The sequence below is a fragment of the Tripterygium wilfordii genome, chromosome 11 (genome assembly GCF_013401445.1).
Source record: "Tripterygium wilfordii isolate XIE 37 chromosome 11, ASM1340144v1, whole genome shotgun sequence".
NCBI lineage: Eukaryota > Viridiplantae > Streptophyta > Magnoliopsida > Celastrales > Celastraceae > Tripterygium > Tripterygium wilfordii.
The window spans coordinates 286,584-309,145 of NC_052242.1; the positions used below are offsets into that span (position 1 = coordinate 286,584).

The window sequence follows — 22,562 nt, forward strand, 5'->3', positions numbered from 1 at the left end:
TGGATGTCATTTAGGGTTTGTCAAAGATTGTTTCCGATAAAGATAACAAATTTCTTTGCTAGCTATGTAGGAAGCTAAAACCCACTTGGCGATAGTGTAGTTGATTATCTCTCCGGACTTGGTATGTAAAGAATCTCGTAACCTATCTACGGGTTTGCACGTGACTAACGCGGCTCGAGTTTGGGCTTAGTGAGTAGCTAAACCTGTCCACTTAATCAAGCAAAATAAAGCATACTTTTATGCATAAAGAAATTCAAACAATAGAAAGCACCATAGTCCACCAACCAGTTGAAGACAAGCGCGCACGGGTGCCTGCCTTTGTGAGCAATCTATTCCTTGCTTATCCTAAACACAATGATGATTAGGAATGATAGAGGCAGGGACTTCAGTGCATAACAATTAAACTATTTTTATCTCTGTATTGAATTCTCCAGTCCACTGTAACCAATCGTGCCATTGAAGAATTTGACAAGGAACTCACAATGTATTTTAGTATTTAGATGGTGGCGATGTCAGTTGGCAACCTGTAGCTGGAAACTGTTTGTTGAAGTTTTGGGCTTCACAGCATATGCAAGGGTGATGTTTCCTGGAGGAGAGTCTGGAACCACCTCTTTGAATGGTATCTCAAACAGAAGGGATTGGTACAAACAGACTTCATCTTCTTTACAGTAGTATACCTGCCAAACACCAGACAAAGCAATTACTTACCTTGACATAGCTAGCTCAAACATAGAGACATTTGCTAATCATTTATGAATTATTTTTTGCTAGTCCACTCTCAATTAGTCTGTTTGATTTGTCAATTTAACTTCAAGAACGACGATTTTCTAATAAAAACAAGCTCAGTGGCTACATAACGAGCAGGCAAAGGAAGTAAAATAACAAATAAAAACTTGTTTTTACATCTCTGAAAATGTCTAGACTTTTAATCATATATTTTGCATTCAAGCTAAGCAATACGCACAGGCATACCTTACAACTTATTCTTCCTACCCAAGCTGCCTGGGAGGATCTCTTAAAATGAAGTGCTGCAGATCCCTCTGGACTAAGAACTCCATCTGAGGGATCAACGACAACTGTATTTTCTGGCTCAGTTTCCACACTGAATTTACTGCGTGCTTCCTGCATTTGGATTATGAGTCAGATTAGCAGAATTAATAGCAATGAACCAACCCATAAATGATTACAATGGTATCCAATGCAAACATAGTAGGGGGTCTAAGCGCATGTTGAAGTAAGTGTCCAAGTGAGAAAGATGGAGAAACCTTTGAGAAATGGTACTCCTCAGGTAATGCTATGCTAAGGTATATGTTCCCTTCATTGGATGAACCACCTTCTACAGTAATGGTATTTACTTCAGCTAGTGATCGCTTTCTTAGTCGTTTCATTCTGGATTTCGGTGCAGGTGGCTGAACTCCTTTTAGTTCTAAAGTAAGAAGTTCAGGTTGTTCCCTACTTGAGTCTAGATATCTGATCATGCTGTTGTTTGTATCAGCTATGAAAAGTCTTCCTGCAATTCAGGGAGCAGCAATTAGACAATTGCTTGTAAGTTGTAACTGGTTTAATTGAATGGAACAAGAATTGAAAATATTCCTGCTTCCAATGGGAGAAGCCTAATAAGGCAATATCAGCTAAATAAATGCCTATGGCATATGAGTATAGAAGACGATCACCGTTTTCCCCTTCAATGATTCCTGATGGCTCTGAGAGCTGCAAGAACATGATTTATGAAATGAGGAGGTGCTTTACAAAATAGTTTTCTGAAAAATAAAAAAGTGGGGAAAAAACACTTCTTGAAGTAGTTATGCCCCATGAATTTTCAATGGTAAGGATAGAAACTGGTTCAAGGTACTGCACTCCTGAGTCCTGAGGCTATTCTATTAGTATATCAATGGTAAAATTTTCACCATTAAGGGTAAGAATCATACCTGAGCTGTAAGTGCAGGTCCTTCTTTAAAGCCAGCTTTCCCTGTCCCTGCTACGGTACTGACCCTTTTACTAACCGGATCAAGCTTCTTGATCTGAAACTCAAAATGAAATGCAAGTCAACAAAACTGGAAAAAAAAGGCTCCCAATAGTTTCTATAGCATCTTCTTTTCCGACCTAATTACCTTATGATTATAGCTATCTGCAATGTAAATTTGACCATTCTTTGCACCAAAAACACCTAATGGATGTTGAAACTGTACTTCAGATCCTATACCATCATGGTCCCCAAACTGAAACATAAATGTTGAAATATTAAATTGAAGATTACCATAGATAATACAGAAGAGAAGGTGCAATTCATCATATGTGTTTTCAGCACGTCTTCTTAATTATTGTCTGAAATGTAGGCATGATCTTGTTAATATGATATCCGGCTACATGTTTTTTCTTTTCCCTTTTGATTTTGTTATTTTCTTTTGCTCTCAAAATTACATTACCCTGAACAAGTTGTCCGGAAATATTGCGTCACCACCAGCAAGCAATCTGGATCCTCCTGTTTTTAGATTAACTGCTCGTATAGAGCTACTCTCACTATCCGCAATATATACTTCCTTCAGATCTAGAAATAAGCACCCAAGAACAACTTCAGTTCTAAAAGTAAGGGTTATACTAGCACAACTTTTTACTCTTCACAAAAGCATTAAAACCATTCAAGTATATTACCGGGAGATAATGAAATTCCGGATGGTTGTGCAAATGATGTGTTTGTAGAGCTACCTCATAAGAAACATAAAGAGAAACAATGTTAATGGGAGAACCATGCTACTTGAAAACACCCAGAATTAAATAAAACACTAGGGTAAAAACCAAATTGCAGTTTGCCAAGCAAATGGTCTAATGTGAAAATAATGGAAATTTGTTAGCAAGCACACATGCTTGTAGATATACCACGAATTGTTACTTTTGTTCTTTATATAGGAGTATTAATACACAACATATATCTTTTGTTCCATAATGTTACTAAGCAACTACTGTTGAACTTTAATATAAAATGATCTTTACCTTACAGGGAAGTTTGAGGAAGTACATCAGTGGTGGGAGAGCAATGGAATGTGATATTGAAGCTTTAAGGAGAAAAACCTACATACGATTATTCCCATAGAATATATTCTTTTAGTTTCTTACCTTGATCCATTCAAGTTTCTTTCATAGCCATCCCCACTGAAAGCTTTTGTAATTCCATCCATTGTATTATGTTCCCAAATTTGATGTTGGCCAGCCATTGCAATGTAAACTTTCTCATTGAAAGGTTCAAAGCAGACATCCCACGGAGAGTTGAGGAGCTGAAAGCAGATGAAGCAAATAAAATTTTGTTTTCAGTTAAACTTCACTGACTCTTCCTAAATTAAAGAAATGAAACTAATATTGTGATTCCACCCCAACTTGATGAGGTGTAGTTATACAAAAGAGTTGAATTCTTTAATATGAACCAAGTCAATTTTCCAAGCTTGCCTGAGTCGTTCCTTTTGCTCCACCTTCATAGTCAGAACCTTTGGTCCCGTTTCCAGCAAGGGTTCTCACCGTCTCGCTAACAAAATCAATCTCCCTGTAACATTAGAAGTTGGGGGATTACAACCTTCGACAAAAGGTTACGTGGGGCTATTGAAAAAATTAATGAAAGTAAAGTCATGGGAAAAACATTGAGCACCTTCAATATGCTTTTTACTGGAAAGTGAGCAAGCTAAGTGTTGCAAAGATCTAAAGACAGTTCTGATATCCACATACCTCAAAGCATGGTTTTCAGTATCTGCAACATAAAGGAGATTTTTCCTCGCATTATAAGCCAGACCCTAGAGAAACATATTACAATGTTACTGCTTTTACATATTTTCAGAGAAAAATAGAACCTGAACTACAAACATAGGAGTGCATTACTGCATAAAAGCTACAGCGGTTGTTGATATCAACCTCAGTCTCACCTGGGGGCGATTAAAGGTTGCATCATCAAAGGAACCATCACGTAAACCTTGGTCGCCACTACTTCCAATTTGGGTGATAAAATTACCATCTAAATCAGTTACCACCTGAATTCACAAAGAAAGAAAGACTGAAACAGGTTCAGATTCACTTGCCAGTTGCCACAGCTACCGATGGGGAAAGGAAAACTGAAGCTTAAGTATATGCTAATATTAAGCCCAAATGGATGGGATGCTGGCAGCTACAAAAGGGTTATAAATTGTGTCCTGGATTATCCATATTCCCACAAGGAGGAAAATAATAAACCTTATATGTGTGTCGTATGTGTTTGAGAAAAAAAAAAATTAAGACAGGACCTACTATGCGGTTGTGGTTACTATCAGAAATGAATAGACGGTTGTTGCGGACATCCATTTCCAGCTTTCCAGGAAACTTCAAGGGAGATGTGAATAATCGAGGATCATTATCTTTCTCCAGACTAAGGGGCAGTGGTGTATTGTCTAGCATCCTCTTTCTGCCATAAAACTGAAGAGCTGCCTCCACTAGACTGTCAAGATCCTGTGATGGAAAGAAATTTATATGAGCTTCTTTGTTTTTTGGTCAATAATTAAGCAAAATCCATTATGCAGCCAATGTGGAAATTATTGGGGGTGATTTTCAGTACCTTCCGGTGCCCTTCACCTGATATTTGTGCAAGCAGCTTACCATTCGGCCCAACAATAGCAAATGTAGGCCACGAATTTACTCCGAGCTCTCTCCATAAATACATATCTCCATCATTCACGACCTAAATCGATGAAAAGGGTTAATTGATGGTAAACATATTATAAGCTCTATTGTGTAACCAAAAAGAGAAATAAGGGTATATTATACATAACTTGAAAGAAAAAGCTAAAAGTACAGTGTCAACAGGTAGACAAGAGCAAAGGCTATTTCACGCTCTCAAGTGAGAGTTTGCACATAAAAAAATCAGCAACCAATTCACAATCTTCACATAAGGGATATTTTGAGATTCTCCTAACAAAAAAACACTACTACTGCAAATAGATATTTCTCATACCATGTTCAAAATATTCAACTTACTGGGTGACTGATGTTATAGCGTAATACTGCATTGCGTATGGCTTCTAAATCTTTCTCATTGTCAAACTTTGCTGAATGTACCCCCACAACAGTGAACTGTAAAATGATCAGTGAAAAAGGAAAAAAAAATTATACAAAGAAACAAAACACGACTGCAAGAAGATAGATACTGATATTGGATGGGAAATTAATTGAATTAAAAAAGGAAGCTTTTGAGGATATTGACTCATAAACTTTATTTTATCATTTTTGAGCAATGTGAGAATAAGCCTAATCCCTTTTTGAAACAACAATGTATTTAAATGCCTTACCGGCGTGTCTTTGTATTTCTTCTCCAAAAACTCCAGGTCTGGCAGCACATGCATACAATTTATGCAACAGTAGGTCCAAAAGTCCAGAAGAACCACTTTCCCCTTCAAATCCTGCTCATAAATAAGAAGAAAATATGAATGCTTCAAACCTTCAGCTATACAATATATGTTTAATAAATCAAAATTTTCTAACTGATCACCAAAAACATATGTTATTTGAGCTTTTGGTTGACATGGAAAAGAACTGCTATCCTGTCAAAAATATCTTCTGAATAAAAGTCTTCGTCTAACAAAAATCTAATAACTCTAAAATTTAGTTCAAAGCAGCAATGCCATGTGGAACACTTGAAAGTTTGACAATGTAAAGCTTTTCATTTCCTCTACTGGGATGTTAAACATAGTCTCGCTCTATCAAGAGATTATATTTCATGTGATAGAGTTTCTTTTCACAGTGAAGGAAACTGTACATAAGATATTACCCTGCGAAATTGAAGGGGGGCTGTATTAAGCCAATCTAGATTATTTGGGAATTCTGGCACAACTGCAGCTGTTCCCCTAGAGCAATGAAACATAAATAGACTTAAAAATGAAAATTTTGTGAAGAGTTTGACCATGTATTATAGGTCAAAAAAAATTTACTCACTTGGAATCCAGATCAGATATATAGTTGACAAACTGTTGGATTCTTTCATTATTTGGGTTGCCTATGATCAAGGAAGAGTGTGGAATAAGTAAATTTTTTATGGTAATGAGTAATGACTATACACTAAAGGTGAATCATCAGGAAGAATAATTCAATAACAGAATTTACAGAAACAGTTTTTTTTTTCCACAAAATTTTTGATGTAAACTATTCGTAAGATCAAATGAGGTAAAAGGGGAAAAAAAATGATAGCATAAGGCAACAAAAGAAAGGAGTAAACAACACTAATAGATGAAAGTATACCAGATGACAATACTGATACCTTCATTCTGATCAAAAGGTTTTGGTAGCTTCTTAATTCCAAACAACAAATTCCAAATGGCTTTAGGGGATGCATATTGCATTGCCTGCAAAGGCAGTGCAATGGTATATAAGTGGAAATTTTGAAATGACAAGAAATGATTTATAAATCCAATTTTTCCTTCTCTAAACAATCTTTTACTTTGAAAGTTTAAGCCGTATGTTCTTTAAAGGTCTAGAACATTGACAGATAAAGTAGCTTAAGTTTCCAGCATTATTTTCCCACCAAGTTGCTTTATACCTTCCAGTTTGCTATGGTGAAGAGTAGACAAGAAACAGCAATGCCCAAACTTCCATATCTTAACATATCTCTCCGAGAACCCTGCAACCTGTCCATAGATTATTTCTGCAACCTGAAGCCAAAATTGTTAACAGAAATATGTTTTTCTATTCTTTATTATTTTCTTTGATAGTGGAACTTGGTGCAGACTTTTTTCTATGCTGATGGATGATATAGCTGGTTAATTGACGTCTCAAGCATGATAAGCTTCTCAATACATCTTTTTATTAGTCACGTGCTTAATAAAAAGCAGATACGCACAGTGTGCTATCAGCTTCTTGAATCGCTAACTTGCATCTTCTAGGCTAAGGAAGAGGCCCTTCCTAAAGTTAATATATTCGGTAAATGGAAAAGATAGAAAATAAGAGATACTACGGGATCAGTTGACGGCAACTGGATCAGACAAAATTTTGTGATAGAGAACCTATCTTACCCCCAAGTTGAGAAGTCTTCAACATTGGTACGAGCTTGCCGATCCATTGTTTTACTATTTCCTTCCTCGAGCATGGATGGTGAACTTTGCTCAGAATTATGCAAAATGTGAGGTCCCAGCATATTCTCATCTGCAATGCCATGTCTTTATTAGACTTTTTCCTGATTATAAAATCCGGGAACTAAGTGCAAGAAGAGTAATTCTATTAATGCCAAGCACAAGTAGCACCTGCCATGGCACCAAAATTTGATTAAAAAAATCATAAAGTCAATTAAATCATCCATAAGGAGTTCAATTTAGCAATGATGAAACAACACTTGAATACACAGGACCATATTACAAGATCTCGATTACGATGTGGATGAGTGTAGCTCCACCATTCTAATTTTCTGATGATATACATCGACAACTCACTGAATACTCATGATTACATACTGTAGGAACCAGAGCCACCGCTGAATATATCATCAAGTGAAACGCTTCCTATATTATTTCTGATAAGGGATGGACCAGCTCCTTTTAAAGCCTCTTCTGCCAGCGTAGTTGTCACAGCTATACATCTGAAAGAAGATGAAAAAGTATCCATATATTACTAGGAAAGAGTAACTCAAAGAATGTTGATGATTCAATGCAGTGTTTAGATCCGAACCACTGCTGTTATACATTGATATGAGTGAAGATAGAACATACAGCCAAATCATCTTCCAGAATTAATTGAATTCCAAATGGGACCATAAGATAGCAGCATAAGCATGTTTACCTCATCTTTGCAGCATTGGCAGCCTGCACTCCAGCTAGTGCATCTTCGATAACAATGCACTACAGAAAAATATATGTGTATTACTTACATTCATCAGACAACTGAAACAGATTGCTATACCATTAAATGTCAAAATATAGACAAAATAAGCGTACTGCATATAAACTAACATTAGAAAAGAGAAAACTGATGTGAAGTTATCAACTTGAAAGAAAATTTAGCAAACACACTTATGCCTGTAATATCATCTAGGAACCTTTGTCTTCTACAGTTGAATATGCTACAAAAGCAAATAGCCAGTTATGAATGCTCGTATGTCAAGAAACCACTTGATTTAGAAACTCTAGCATTTAGAGTGTACCATTCACACTATGTTAAACAGCCAATTGTAATAGGAAACCGTCCACTAAATAATAGAAGAACTTACACTTATGCTTACAATCTTATCAGAAGTCTATGTGAGACACTCAAAAAGCATTTAGTTGTGTCAAGTCCTAAATTTCGCCGTTGTATCAGTCCATTATAATCCTAAATTTCCCCACAGCAAACCAAGACTATTTCTTTTGCTTTCAGGAGGGGACGAGAAAACTTACATCAAAATAGAAATCTATATATGCATATATCACACACGTAAGATGTGGCAAGCTCTTAAAAGGGAACAAAAGTCTTTGCCAAGTTGATCAGAAAAGAAAATGATACTGCGGTTTACTAGAATACCTCACTAGTTGGCACATTCAAGATCTTTGCTGCAGCCAAGAATATATCAGGAGCAGGTTTCAAATTCTCAAACGCATCTGCTGACACAATAGCATCAAACCTGAAAGAAACAGATTGACAACATAATAAGAACAAAAACAACTACAGCAAAAATGGTGACAAAGTCATTACTATTTTTTTTATATCTAAGAGAATCTATGCTCAGGTCCATCATGCTTAGACTAATCCATTCTTATCCAGCACCTCTATATGGTGAGTTGGAGAGTTGTGTAGAACTTTTTTAAAAATACTAACTTCTAAACAGGCTGAATATTCAAAAGCAGTAAAAGTATATAAGAATGGCATCAATTTCATGTTTTCAGATGCTCCAGACTCCAGTAATAGAAATTTTAGCTGCAGTTTCTGTCTGAAGAGTACAAATGAAAATCTGGAACTTGTCAACTCAAACAAGCTTGAATACAAGATTGAAGGTAACAAATTAATTAACCAAACCCTTAAAAATTTTCATACTTTAGAAAGTTTGGTTATCCTGTCGAACTAAGCAATATTTAACTAAACAATAAGCATTAAAATCATGATGTTCATATATTACATTTAGCTCTCCACCACTCACATTTCAAAATGCTTGGAGTTTTGAGACAAAGTTGGAAGTCAAGGTCATAAATCATAATCATGATAATAAAATTTCGGGTCCCATCAACATGACCATACAAATTACATTAGCTTACATAGAAAATGGTAAACCAGCAGCTGCTAAATTTGCATCAACCTTGATACGATCAGCACTGGATGCAACAGCGACTTTTAGGCCTTTGTTCTTACACTGTGCAACAACATTACATAATATAAAGTAAATAAAAATAGCATTTTTTTCAACTTGATGGATTCATTTCACCTTAGAATCAGCCTCCTTACGTACCTGAGTGATAAGTTCAAGGGCACCAGGGAATCCTATTCCAGAATTTGGTTTTGCATACTACAAGAAAAGGGAAAAAAAAAAAGACTCCAGAAATTCAAAATCGATTCAGGAAAAAAAAAAGTGACTTCTTTCGGAACTGAAATATTGAATTCCAAAACTAAAATTTACCTTGTCTAGATATATCTCAAAAAATCTCTTCTTTGCTACCTCAGGATCAAATCCCTTAACTCCCTTGACATTAGCAACACCTCCTAAGAAGTTTGCTTCACCTGATTACATTGGTAAATTCGAACTTAAACTGCAACTCCATAAGAAAATAAAATTCAACAAGTCCAGATATCGAACAGAAAAATATTCTCCAAAGCAACTAATGCATCATATTTCTTACATAATCAAATGAATTGTGAATGAATAAGAACCCCATGTTATTACCTGTTCCCATAAACGGGAAAAAATCCTCGACAGTGACTTGGACACCCATCTCAGCAAACACGTCGACTGCGGCCATTCTAGACGGCTCCTCGCTGTTGCAGAGCACACCATCCATGTCAAATAACACTGCAGAAACTTTCCCCCACTTAATTTCATCCGTTTCGGTCACACTCTTCTTCTGTTCCACCTCCACACAAGCCTTCACTGACCTCCTCAGCGGAAGCAAAAACCCGTCTCGTTTTGGGTTCCATTGGAAGGAATTGATTGAGCCCGAAATGGGTATTGATCCTTTAGAGCTGAAGAATAATAAGGTTGTGGTCTTTGAGTGTGAGAGAGAAGGAGTGTATAGTAATTTCATGGCCATAGCTATGGCTTAGGTCCTGGGCGACTGTTGAGAAAGGCGGGTAACGGTTTTATTTACAGCTGCTTTATGTAAGGACGAAACTGTCCTCGCTCTCTTTCGTCTGGTTTGAGAAATGAAGGGATGATTTTGGAAGAATGGTGTGATTTTAGTGGTGGAGAAAGGGGATTGGTGTTTTATCCAGTATCTCACCATATCCACCACTAATTTGGACCTTTTAATTTTCTGGCTTGTTTTTATCGGGCCCAAGAGATGAGTGGTGTACATTGATAAGCCCATGAAGGTTGAGTTTGGGCCTTTGTTCGGACTGCTTTCTTAAGCCCAAGTTGTTGTTCATGAAAAGTGTTTGTCAATTGTAACCACGGAGCTCAGTTGATTATATTTCTGGAGTTAGGGTAGATGTTAAAATCGGGAGTTTGAATCAGTTGAGAGTATTTTTCTGGTATCGTGGGTTTCAACCCACTTCTAAGAAGGGGTTAGGATCCTCATTTTCACTCACATGGGTTTTGACCTAATCTTATCTATTATCAGTGTGGTTTGGATTGTTTTGGAGGTCCAATGTTTATGCTCACTCAATTGTCTGAGGGGTATAGTGAGTTCGATGGTTCATCAGTTACTAAAAAAAGTGTGTCAATTGTGATTTTTGGGTTGTGGCTATCCAATGGAGGAATTTTGAACTTTTGATCCACAGAGAGTGCTGTCATTAGCCGAGATGAAATCAATTTTTAAGCAGACTAATTAGAATAATGACACTACAAATCTAATTCCACCAAAAATCCATAATCTTTGCTTGCAGTAGTGAAGGATGCTGTATAATCCATGTACCCACTTGCTTGTTGATTGAACCCTATAATGCAAACACAATCAAACCCTAACATAAAAATTAAAAAGAAAAAGAAAAAGAACCTAACTAAATCTCACACCATTTTTGAAATTATCTCATCAAAATTTTAACAATTATCCCTAATTACTTACGTGGCAATCACTAGTGAAGGACAAAAAATTGTGAACAACCCACTAAATCCAAAAGTCAGTGCCAAAATCTGGAATTGGATATTCACTCTAATCATGATTAATAAAATTAAACGTTATTTTTTTTCTTCTATAAATTAACTTCCTTGATACCCAACTTACATATCCAGCAAGTTAAAATCCAGATAAAGGAAAGATTAAGGTATGCCAAGGCTTTGTTAGTCTTACTACTCTTAGTAATGATATTAATTTGTCTGTAGTATTGAACTTTTTACAGGTTCGATCATGAAGATTTCAATTGTTACTTTACTTGTTCTTGGATTGGTTTTATCGAGTCTTGAAGCTGATGCAAGACTTTTGGAGGAGAAACCAACTGATCAGAAAGATAAGTCAGCTTTGCCAGACTCTAACAGTCCAAGCACTTATAAAGACGAGACCAACGATAGCTATGGAAGTTATGGTTCTGGGGCTTCTACTGAGACACACCATGTCTACGCAAATGATTGTCAACCACCAAGGACTTGCTAGAAAAAGGCACTAAGTTATAACATATGCAGAGAGTGCTGAGTACATGTTTTATGCTATAGTTAGAACTTGCTTTTGTGTGATAGTATTGTATATGAGTCATATGTGGCCCGGGGTTTACCTGTCAATTGTCCGATGGGTGGCGGATGGGTTCCACGTTACCAAAAAAGAAATTGTATATAAGTCATCGTTGTAAATTTAAGGCCTTTAGTCCAGTTATGATCGCGGTAAACGATATATTTAAATAAAAACCATGACTTATCTGGTATGGAGTGAAAAAAATCAGATCATAGGGGTACTGATTCACTGAATGAGACTTTCAAGTGGATTAGGGTTTTTGTGAAAATATATCCTTTATGAACTCAAAGCCCCGGAAAAGATGGTTTTGAGGTGGTGAGGGTCCAAAATTCCTAATGAAGAGGCCAGATCAGAAATTTTTGCATATATTTAAGAGAAGTTTTTCAATAAATAGTCCTGTCTTTTAACAAAAGCTCATTCAGATACTTCAACCAAACAATTTGTAACTGAATTGTTTCACAGAAAATGAAGATTTTCCTGTTTTGCATACAAAAGTATGTACCAGACCTAGAATAAACACCTCATTGCGAATTCTATATGCAAATATGCTAATTCATAAAATCCAGAAAGTTACCAGAAATCCTGACATGTGCATGCTCCATTTGTAAAGTGATGGTAGCGTACTCGGTCCCTCACCATAATCTCTCTGTTGTATACTCGTGAAATAAGCTTTCCAGCAGAATGGCAGTCCTCACACATTCTCAAGTTGTTAAGAACGCGGATGGTAGTTCCAGGCCTTGTGTTAATCAGCCCAAAAGCAATTGCAAGCTTTTCTGAGTGGTGCATCAATGTAATTTCCTTCTCTCCCTCTTCAATATCAAACAAAACTTGTGTGGTGTCTGGTGAATAGCCCTCCATTTTAAGTTTCTGAATGATCTTTTCCAACATCAAGTATATTTCTTTCATTTGTGGGTTTAATCCTTCTCCCATTTTGAACTCATGAACTCTACCTCCCAGATCAATCATACTACAACCAGGAGCTGTCTTCACTCCTCTTTCCTTCATTAGTATTCTCACTTCTGCTGCATCATCCCATCTTCCCACCTTTGCATAAATGTTGGACAACAAAGCATAACGACCACTATTTTCTGGTTCTATCTCAAGCAAGATCTTCCCTACTTTCTCACCCAATTCAACATTTTCATGTTTCCTACAAGCACCTAAAAGTGCTCCCCAAACTGCTGCATCAGGCTTTACTGGCATTGAATTTATAAGCTCCTCCGCCTCTGAGAGTTTCCCTGCCCTTCCTAGCAGGTCAACGACACACCCATAATGCTCAACTGCTGGTTCAATACCATACTCCCTCTTCATTGAATTCAGAATCTGTAGACCTTTATCAACCATTCCAGCATGAGCACAAGCATTCAAGAGACTTACAAATGTAATCCCATTTGGTCTTACCTTTTCCCTTTGCATTTTGCAGAATAGCTCAACTGCCTCGTTTGCTCTACCATGGATAGCAAGCCCTCCAATCATGGCATTCCAAGTAAAATCTTCTCGCTTCTTCATCTTCTCGAAAACATCCCATGCTAAGTCTAGACAGCCACATTTTGCATACATATCCAACAATGCAGTGCCTAATACCGGATCTAAATGAATAGAATTGCTTACAATATAAGCATGAATCCATCTGCCCTGATCAAGAGCCCCCACATTCGCACAGCCTGCAAGCACACTTGAAAGAACAAATTTCTGTAGTCCAATTTTCTCTTTTTGCATTGAATTGAAAACCTCCAAAGCTTCCTTGAAATTCCCTGCTTTGATATACCCATCAATCATTGCACTCCAAGATATGTCATCTCTTTCTGTCATTTCATCGAACAAGTTCCTTGCCACTTCAATCATCCCACATTCAGCTAACCCGCTTATCATTGCATTGTAAGACCCAATATTTTTCTTTGGCATGGAATCAAACAACTCCTTAGCTGCTGCTACATTTCCACATTTGAAGTATCCATCAATCATTGCATTCCAACAAACAACATCTGGGTCTCCATCCCCATCCAGCATCCTCCTTGCCTCCTCTACTTTTCCAAAGGAGGCATACATTCGAACACCTGAACTACGTAAGTGAACATTCCCACTAAACCCCTTTTTCACCACATGAGCATGGACCTGTACGCCTTCTCTCTCATCCTGTGTTATGCTACAAGCCTTCAACAATGTAGGAAACGTGAACTTATTAGGTCTTGAACATCCAAGCACCATCTTAGAGTAAAAATACATGACCAAATAAGGCTCATTTTTCTCCAAGCACCCTTTGAGGATAGTATTCCAAACAAAAACATTAGGATTTGGGACACAATTGAAGACCTTTATAGCACAATCCAAGTTGCTAAAGTCAGGATTTAAGTAGCACTTCAATAAGGTACCAGCCACATAGTGGTCTTGAATGTGAGCAGTCCTGATTACAAACGCATGAACTTGCTTAAGATGTTGGAGGGAAGATGTGCATTTTCTGTCCAAGAGTTCTAAAACAGATTTCTGGGTAAGCTTGGAGATGGGTTTTCTTTCTTCTGAGAGATCTTTTGGTTTGGGATGAGAAGAAAAATTGATGGCTATTGTTGTGCTCATTTTTCCTCCCTAATCCAGTATTGGCTAAGGCACAAGATAGCATACAGGTTACAGAAAATGACAAAACCCAAAAAGGTACTATCTTTATGGTAATATAGCAAGTTCAGAAATGTATCCAAGACTCCAAGAAAGTCCCATCTTTATGGTAACAGAGTATTCCATGTTTTGATTTACATCCAATGGCTTAGAATTGTCATATACGAATTTTATTTTTGTTTCGGAAAATACTGTTTGATAAGTAAAATTGATCAAAATATAAAATATAATTTTTCAAATTTTTTTTAAAAAAAAATCCATAAAAGAACTACAGAGAGGACTCATCCGATAAGAAAATAGTAACAAAATCAATCCTCAATATGGTAAGATATTCTCTGTATATCCTTGTCTTGACAAATGACAATGCCACAAAAACAGAAATTTCTAATGGAAATCTTCTCATTAATTACTGAATGATTCAGCAGCCAATATAACAATCCTGCGTTCATTGTCAGGCAACTCCATTACACCATCACCTAAAGCTTTTCTTTTCTTTTTTTCAATCAAATATGCAAGGTTCCACAATTTCTCTTCGTCATTTTCACTTTCTTCACTGCTTCGTTTGGGGTCTCTCAAGTAATACAATGTCAATCTGGAATTTCAAACACCATTATTGTTGATGAGTTGGGCATGTCTGGAGAATTCAAGACAGTTCAAGCCGCCATTGATTCGATTCCTCCAAACAATAATAAGTGGATCAGAATCCAAATCAATCCTGGAATTTACATGTCAAGTATTTCAAGTCATATTCACATTTCTTCTATTTCTAACTCTACAGAAAATTAGATATCGTCATTAGAGTCCAATTGATTTTTCCTGTAACAAAAAACCTGCAGAGAGCAGGTAACAATCCCACAAGACAAGCCATGTATTATCCTCGAAGGACAAGACCGGAGCGTCACGACCATAACATATGATGCTCATGACAGAACAGATACTAGTGTTACTTTCTCCACAAACCCAGACTATGTAGTTGTTAGGGGGATCACGTTTGAGGTAATAACTATTCTTCCCCCCTCCCCATTTATGTGACATATATGTTATTCTTTCTCATCTTCTTTATGTTGCAGAACTCATACAATCGCCCACTAAAGTCGAACACTGATATAACTCAAGCAGTTGCGGCACAAATTGGAGGTGATAAGAATGTCTTCTTTGAATGTGGGTTTGTTGGATTACAAGATACATTGTGGGATTTTCAGGGCCGTCATTACTTCTACAATTGTTACATTGAAGGCGCTGTAGATTTCATATTTGGCAATGGCCAATCCTATTATCAGGTAGCTATATCCCACTAATTCTTTTTTTTTTTGATAATCGAGAATGATGTCATACAAATTTATCCTTTTGACATCTGGTATATCCCACAAATTCTATACATATATATACTCATAAAATAATACAACGCAACCATACTCTTTGCAGGATTGTTATCTAAACGTTACGGCCGGGTTATTACCTGATCAATTAGGATACATTACAGCTCAAGACCGAGAATCGCCGGAGGAGGGTTCTGGGTTTGTGTTTCCACGAGGCATTGTGGACGGGAGTGGCCAAGTGTACCTTGGAAGAGCTTGTGGTCCCTATTCCAGAGTAATTTTCGACGAAACAAACTTAACTTCAGTTGTGTATCCTACTGGTTGGGATGCCTGGTACTTCATAGGACAAGAGTAAGTCCTAGCGGATCTCGCTTGTATGTATATATACATGTATATAGAGAAATTCTCTTATGTGAATTTAAAATATGAATTTAAAATGCGGATCCATATTTTTATAATTTAATTTGAAACATGTGAGATCCAAAACAGTGGATCTCACTTGTCATTTCAATTATACACACCCTTAAAAAAATAGTCCGCATTTTAAGTCTACACCGCAGAGAGAATTCCTGTATGGCTAGAATTGATATATGTTATGTTGGTGGTGATAGGGAACATTTGCTGTACGCCGAGATTGATTGTGTGGGAGCAGGGTCTAACACTTCCGACCGGGTTAAATGGTTGACGAAGCTGGATGGGGAACAACGTGACGGGCTTTACGGCCCAATATTCCTTGATGACCAAGATGAGTGGCTTGAACATTTACAATCACTTACCATCAACATTGCCCCTAATTAACTCCTCAAATTGTGATTGTTATACCATTTTCCAATTAAGTATACATAAGGAGTAGAGTATCAAATGTCTTTGGAATCAAATCGTATGAACTCGGAAGATTATGAGTTCAATTCACACTCACACTAGGAGCAATATCATCATACCCATAAGCTCGGTTTTGGCCCAACTTATCTTGCCGTCAAGTGAGAAACTAATGTGCACGAGCCTGACAGTTCAAGTATAAGTCCATATCGGTTGTTTAAAATGTAAACTTATATGATGTTTGCAAGGCCGACCTTAGCCATTTTTGTGTCCAAAGCAGCATGCTATAATAGAACCCTATTGTAAAATGTGATCCTCAATCAATTTTTATATCAAAAGTTATCAATAAGTTTTGAACAAAATCTGAGTACAAAACAAAAATATAAAATCCGGTCTCGACGCTTTATAAGTAGCACAATCTAGTAATCTACGTCACTTGAAAAAGTTAGTAAGTATACTTCAAAAACATCCGTCTCACCTTTTAAAAATATATTAAATTCAAGAAAATCATTAAATCATGAAGACTTGATGTAAGGCCAGCTTGCCTTCCAATGATTTACTTCCGATGTAGTGCCAGTTTGGCAAACAATTTTTGAAGGCAATATATTGCCCAAGTACAATTCCCAAACAATATATGCTATTTGTGAAACAAACAGCAATTTTTGGGTGCATATTCCTAGGCATTTTTTGGACAATATTATTGTCTTTTTGGAATTGTTCCAATTTGAACAATTTTGAGACAATATTATGCCTATATTACCGAAATACCCTCGATTGCTACTGATATTTATGTATATTTGTAATACTTAAATATTTTTAATAATAGATTATTTATATGTATATTTGTAATACTTAAATATTTTTAATAAAAATTAAATTTAATAATGAATTGTGAAATTTTTTAGTTTGAATTGAATAATAAAGTGAACGAAATTTTCAAAAAAAAAATCTTAAAAGTAATTTCGATGTTTTTATCAATATTATAAATTATTTGTTATTTATTTTATTATTTATTTGAATATATTACAACTTAAATATATAATACCCCTGCACGTAATTTGTCACAACAATTTTAACACCAATATGCTACCAACAAAAGTACAACCAAACACCTACCAACATTTCAGCAACAATATATGCTACCATTTTATACCAGCATAAATTGTCCACAATATATGCTACAATATATGCTACTGTCAAAATTGTTTACCAAACGGACCCGTAACAGTGTAAGCAGCCACCAAGGTTTCGTCATTTACTCGTCTTCTTTAATTCAGCACAAGTTGATTGGGCTGGACTCAAGGTGAATGTCTCAAAGTTAAGCCCAATATATAACTAAAGCATGTAAAATACGGCCCAGGCCATGGGCCGATTGACTGAGGTGGGGACGGTGGCAAACTGAGTGCGGTGATTAGGAATCTTTCTTCTCCAGCGGTGGGTGACGTAAACAATGTCAGAGAAAAGAAGTAAAACAAAGTGAAAAGACAACTCCCAATCATCAATCAATCAGAACAGGACACAACACAACACAACACAACCAGTTGTAGAGTAGATTAGATGATGATGTGGGAGAAAAAAGACATGATCGGACAATGTCGCGCGCGAGACGCGGGAGTTTTGCTATTTACCACCGGCTCCACTTCACAAAATCTGCCTTCCTCAGTCGGACCCCTCATTATTATTGCCACGTGTCAACTTTTTTTTATTTCCAACTCAACTGTCGTTTTAAGAGTACGTATGAATCATGCCGACAATGACCCTTAGAAATCACAACAGCAGTTTTAATAAAAAATGTTATTCTTAATCAGGGACGTTGAGTTTGTTTACCAAATTTAAAAACTGCAGCAACTTCTATTGTATCATGTAAATTCCTGGTGTTTGGATGATTGTAGATGAAAATACAAACTTTAGATAGAACTCATTAACTTTCTGAACCTAAAAGTGAGAGAGAATGCTCTTCTTCAAATGTACACAAGCTGGGGAATATATATAGACACCAGTCTCAACCATTTTGTACGTCTGTGTTTCATCAATCAAACTCCACTTCCAGGTCCTCCCAATGTGAGAACGAGACCTTGAAGATCACTTCTAGGCTTCGGATCTTTCCCTAAAGACGGGTTGGCTAGAATCACTGGTTGATGATATGGTCTAGTAACTCGTGTAGTTTGCCGAATGTTATGACCCAACTCAGGCATGGAAGTTGTGGATGGCTGCTGCATAGGTTTTAAGGGTTCAAGGCGAGCAGTGTTTGAGAATGGCTGAGCAACAGCATTCTGACTTGATATGGATGAAGGCGAACAAGTTTGACCTCCTTTCGATATAAATCCCGCTCCCTGATTGATAAATTCATCATCATGTTAATACCAAAACAAACAGAAATTAGTACTAAGTTGAATGCATAATCTTACTGGTGCAAACAAGACCCCTCTAAACATCTTTCCATTAACACTAGCCGTCATCAATAAACCTGAATCAAACGCTCCATCTACTTTTCCGCGCACATCAGCACCAACCTAAGGAGGAGAAAAAAATAATGATCAAAATGTGCCAGAATGGTGGTTTCACAGTTTCCTTATAGATTAGTTCTGCAGCTTACCAGGCTATCAACTGGCCCTGCCTCCAAGGGTTTCAGAAATTGCGTCCCTTGTCGAATTGGTTGACTAGTAAGAGGACACTGTTCTTGTATTGTGTGTTTTTGATGTTCTCTGAGAAATTGGACATCTTGTGGGGTTATTTGGAGCATATTTCTATCTTCTTTCTGGTTGCTTGCGGCATCATTGGGCTGGCACCTGGTGGGGTTCTGTTTGAACTTCTTAAGCAAATGAAGCCCTTGCATGCCTCTAACAGAATCTGCAGTTTTCCGCACTGTGGTTTGTTCTTGGTCCGATTGTGAGGGAGAAGAATGCTGGGAAAGTGAAAGAGAATGCTCTTCTTGCTCGAACTCAGTCTCCCACGCCTTTGAATTGGCAATTCTTTTCCTCTTTGGATGTGAAGAATCTACAAAATAAAAAAATGAGATAATTCAGTTATGTTTAACATCGCCATGTACACTCTTGAAATAATGAGTCCGATTATTCTAAACAAACCTGAAATCAACCGATAAGATTGCATCGATTCAGATTCCAGTCGATGAGCTCCCTTTTGTAAAACTTCATTGTTGCCATAAATCCTACTTCTCTGTTTCAAAATGAAAACAATAAGTTCATGTTATCTTGAAAATAAAGTATCACTTGACAAGGTCATATATCATTACCAAATTATTTTCAGTTCCTCCTGCGAATCTTCTTCGTTCTTGATTCCAATGTTTACCGATAATCTTGCACATAGAAATGTTGTAACGACCATTAGGATGTTCTGCTCCAAGGTGCAAGATTAACAACTCATTAAGAGGGCGCTCGTCTTCCCCGCACCTGAAAATGTAAATCAACCGATTGAGAACCAATTCACTGAAAATGAAACTTGATGACTAAGGATGAGATGTTTGAGGAGGAACAAACCCTCCATAGATGGTAATATCCGAGCCTGTGGCAACAGCAGTATGAGAAAACCGCCCTTGAGGTTTATGGCCACAAACGTCGAGATGAGTCCATGAGCAAGTACTCACGTCAAGGACCCAAACATCGTTGTAGTAAAGTTTATCTCCAACGCCTCCAATAATATAAACCTGAAAACCATTAAAAGCTCTATGAAATTCTTTTACTGTTTCAATGCAATGCAGATACAGATACTAAGACTAATTGTTGTGCTGTTTCACTAAATTGGCTTGCCTTTACTCCGCTATTCACTGCAGCATGACCTGCTCTAGCTCCCGGTGAAAACCCTCGAACAGCAACCTGTTGCAGAAACAATACAAGATTCACTCACTGAAATACTGGAAATTGTGAGACAGAAAATGCGGAGCAGGTCATACCCTTGACCATGTAAGCGTGTCCATATCAAGCATATCAACATCGCCATTATAGCGATCACCACGATCTCCACCATACACAAAGAGCTTGTTGCTGATTGCTACAGCACTGTGACTATCTCTTGGAACAGGAATATCTCCTTTCATGTCCGGTGAAGTCCATGTCATCGTTTTGAGTTCTAATACATGCAAGTCATTCAGGTAATTGGCTTCACCTTCTCCACTGCCCCCAAATATCACCATTTTGCTGTCATCAATAAGCGTGGCAGTGTGACTTTCACGAGGAGAAGGGGGAGTCCCTTTACATTCAGGCTGAGCCCATTCTTTAGTCATAAGGTCCAGCATATGAAGATCATTGACCTTCTTTGAACCATTGGTGCCACCAAACACTATCATCTTCTGCCCTACAAGAACAGCACTGTGACTATCTCTCAGGCCAGGCCCTTGACCGATCGTTGTCAGAGTACTCCAAGCCATTGTATCGAGATCCAATGTAAGAACGTCACTGAAATGGAGACCCCCACAACATCCCTGAAATCATCAAAAAGATTCAAAATGCAGTACAGATAATGAAAATTCAGAATGTGAAACCCAGTCGAGTTTCTTTGCCTCTTTTTTGATTTCAATGAAGGGGAAGCCGTCAATCTGAAATATCATAAACTTAAACAAGCAGTTCCATGGCAACTCATTGGCATAGAATAGCTGAAAAGAAAATATGTGCAGAACCTCTACCATCAGAGCACATTGCAAACATTACCCCCTAAAAAAAACTTTAATTTAGCTGTTGTTCTTAGTTGGTGAAATGAATAAAAGAAACTTCTTTTAATATGAGGTATGGGAAAGAACAGGGAGGTGAGAAAATAGAAGGTAGATAGGAAAAGAAACGGAGGAAGGAGAGAAGATGAGGAGGAGGAGAAACATTTCTATAACAAGAAAGCAGGAGATGATAGTAGTAACTGTTCCACCGATTAAAGAAACTTAAGACTAAAATACGACATTCCAATAAATAACAACATAAGAACACACAAAGAAGGAAAGAGCTAAAACCAAGAAAGAAAGTGCATGTTTCCTTAGCCAAATATAACCACACTGCATATATAATAGATACATACATGTATTGATGATCTCTAAAGCACAAAAAATCTGCAGAAGCAACAGATAATGTCAAAATGTAGGCAAAAAATTCAATATGTATTCATACCCCAAAGACATAAACAAGGCCATGAGAAGAGCAAGCTGAGTGTCCCCATCTCTCAGAAGGATTAAATCCCAAGACCTTTGGATAGAGCCACATTGCCTTCTTCTTTGCAGTTTCATATCCAGGAGACCCCATTATTTTTTATCTTCTCTTTCACTTTCTTTCCTTAGCTTAGATTCAAGTCCACTCAATATAGTGCTTGATAATGATATAAAGAAAATACAAGTAGTGGAGGAAGAGAAATACAGAGGAAAGAGAGAGAAGGAGTCAAAACTCAAAAGAGGACATGAACAAGCCAAGTGATATATCAACTATCAGTGTCAAAATAGACATGAAAAGATGGGCGCTTTCAAGTCTAGATAACTGTGGCAACCAACATCAGCAGCAGTTTGTGGTGAAAAACAACATTTTTTTCTTCATCTTAATCTTATGTCTAGCTTTAAAAGTAATAAAAGAACAGAGCTTTTTTTTTACATTTTATACTAGTAAAAAGAACACCCATTACTAGTGGTGTAAAATGAGGAGTATATTACTTATGGGTTTCAAGTTTGCCTAGTTTTTATTTTTTATTTTTTGATATGTAAAAATAAAACTACAAACCACACCACCAGCAAAGAAGGAAACCAACTTGAGGATTGTGGCGGTTTCTAGTCAACACTGTAAATCTAGAATCAAATGGTTGAGAATGCCATTTAAAAATCTTGAGAGTTGAGACAACAATCCATTTGACTAAAACATCCACCCAACCATTCTGATGCGAGTTAATATTCAATATAGTCCATCTCCCAAGTCCATTCACTTTGTTAACGGGCCTCTTCAATCAAACTTGTTTAGCTGAATATGATGAAGTGTTGCAGTGGGGCATCGCTGATTGTTTTTTGAGATTTTTAAGAGTGAAAGATTAGAGAGGATGAATTTGTGTTTATCTT

At 37.0% G+C, this 22,562-nt stretch overlaps 3 protein-coding genes, 1 long non-coding RNA gene and 1 pseudogene across 4 annotated transcripts; 2 read left to right on the plus strand and 3 right to left on the minus strand.

Annotated features, from left to right (window-relative positions):
* Positions 1–215: 215 nt before the first annotated feature.
* Positions 216–10,266, minus strand: LOC120008926 (protein SUPPRESSOR OF QUENCHING 1, chloroplastic). The gene is made up of 28 exons (XM_038859310.1): positions 9,845–10,266; positions 9,581–9,681; positions 9,413–9,469; positions 9,222–9,316; positions 8,494–8,593; positions 7,777–7,835; positions 7,452–7,576; positions 7,017–7,146; positions 6,545–6,632; positions 6,266–6,350; positions 5,944–6,004; positions 5,780–5,855; positions 5,301–5,411; positions 4,990–5,085; positions 4,571–4,693; positions 4,267–4,464; positions 3,909–4,013; positions 3,715–3,779; positions 3,442–3,535; positions 3,115–3,272; positions 2,653–2,702; positions 2,427–2,548; positions 2,112–2,219; positions 1,929–2,021; positions 1,674–1,710; positions 1,266–1,510; positions 973–1,122; positions 216–677 (listed from the first exon to the last, which is right to left on the minus strand). The coding sequence occupies exons 1-28, from the start codon at positions 10,206–10,208 to the stop codon at positions 513–515; spliced, it is 3,261 nt and encodes a 1,086-aa protein (XP_038715238.1). The 5' UTR covers positions 10,209–10,266; the 3' UTR covers positions 216–512.
* On the plus strand, positions 1,200–1,588 carry LOC120008927. Its single transcript, XR_005470562.1, has 2 exons — positions 1,200–1,288; positions 1,406–1,588. It is a non-coding gene; the product is annotated as an uncharacterized LOC120008927 (long non-coding RNA).
* A 1,119-nt stretch (positions 10,267–11,385) lies between the features above and the next one.
* On the minus strand, positions 11,386–14,434 carry LOC120008556 (pentatricopeptide repeat-containing protein At5g48910-like). Its single transcript, XM_038858930.1, has one exon. The coding sequence runs from the start codon at positions 14,352–14,354 to the stop codon at positions 12,351–12,353; it is 2,004 nt and encodes a 667-aa protein (XP_038714858.1). The 5' UTR covers positions 14,355–14,434; the 3' UTR covers positions 11,386–12,350.
* A 29-nt stretch (positions 14,435–14,463) lies between these two features.
* LOC120009477 (putative pectinesterase 52) lies at positions 14,464–16,507 on the plus strand. The gene is made up of 6 exons (XM_038860090.1): positions 14,464–14,499; positions 14,907–15,118; positions 15,227–15,386; positions 15,461–15,670; positions 15,816–16,060; positions 16,321–16,507. The coding sequence occupies exons 1-6, from the start codon at positions 14,464–14,466 to the stop codon at positions 16,505–16,507; spliced, it is 1,050 nt and encodes a 349-aa protein (XP_038716018.1).
* Positions 16,508–18,385: 1,878 nt separating this feature from the next.
* LOC120008563 lies at positions 18,386–21,768 on the minus strand (annotated as a pseudogene).
* Between the last annotated feature and the right edge of the window lie 794 nt (positions 21,769–22,562).

What these genes read in the sequence shown, in the direction of transcription:
- LOC120008926 (XM_038859310.1), bottom strand. Translation starts at nt 10,208, where the DNA reads ATGGCCATGAAATTACTATACACTCCTTCTCTCTCACACTCAAAGACC. An exon ending in CCCCCCTTCAATTTCGCAGG is followed by an intron (nt 5,412 to 5,779) that starts GTAATATCTTAT and finishes ATTTATGAGCAG; the next exon opens with GATTTGAAGGGGAAAGTGGT. An exon ending in AGAAACTTGAATGGATCAAG is followed by an intron (nt 2,703 to 3,114) that starts GTAAGAAACTAA and finishes CTTATGAGGTAG; the next exon opens with CTCTACAAACACATCATTTG.
- LOC120008556 (XM_038858930.1), bottom strand. Translation starts at nt 14,354, where the DNA reads ATGAGCACAACAATAGCCATCAATTTTTCTTCTCATCCCAAACCAAAA.
- LOC120009477 (XM_038860090.1), top strand. Translation starts at nt 14,464, where the DNA reads ATGTATCCAAGACTCCAAGAAAGTCCCATCTTTATG. An exon ending in ATCAATCCTGGAATTTACAT is followed by an intron (nt 15,119 to 15,226) that starts GTCAAGTATTTC and finishes AAAAACCTGCAG; the next exon opens with AGAGCAGGTAACAATCCCAC. An exon ending in TTAGGGGGATCACGTTTGAG is followed by an intron (nt 15,387 to 15,460) that starts GTAATAACTATT and finishes TTTATGTTGCAG; the next exon opens with AACTCATACAATCGCCCACT.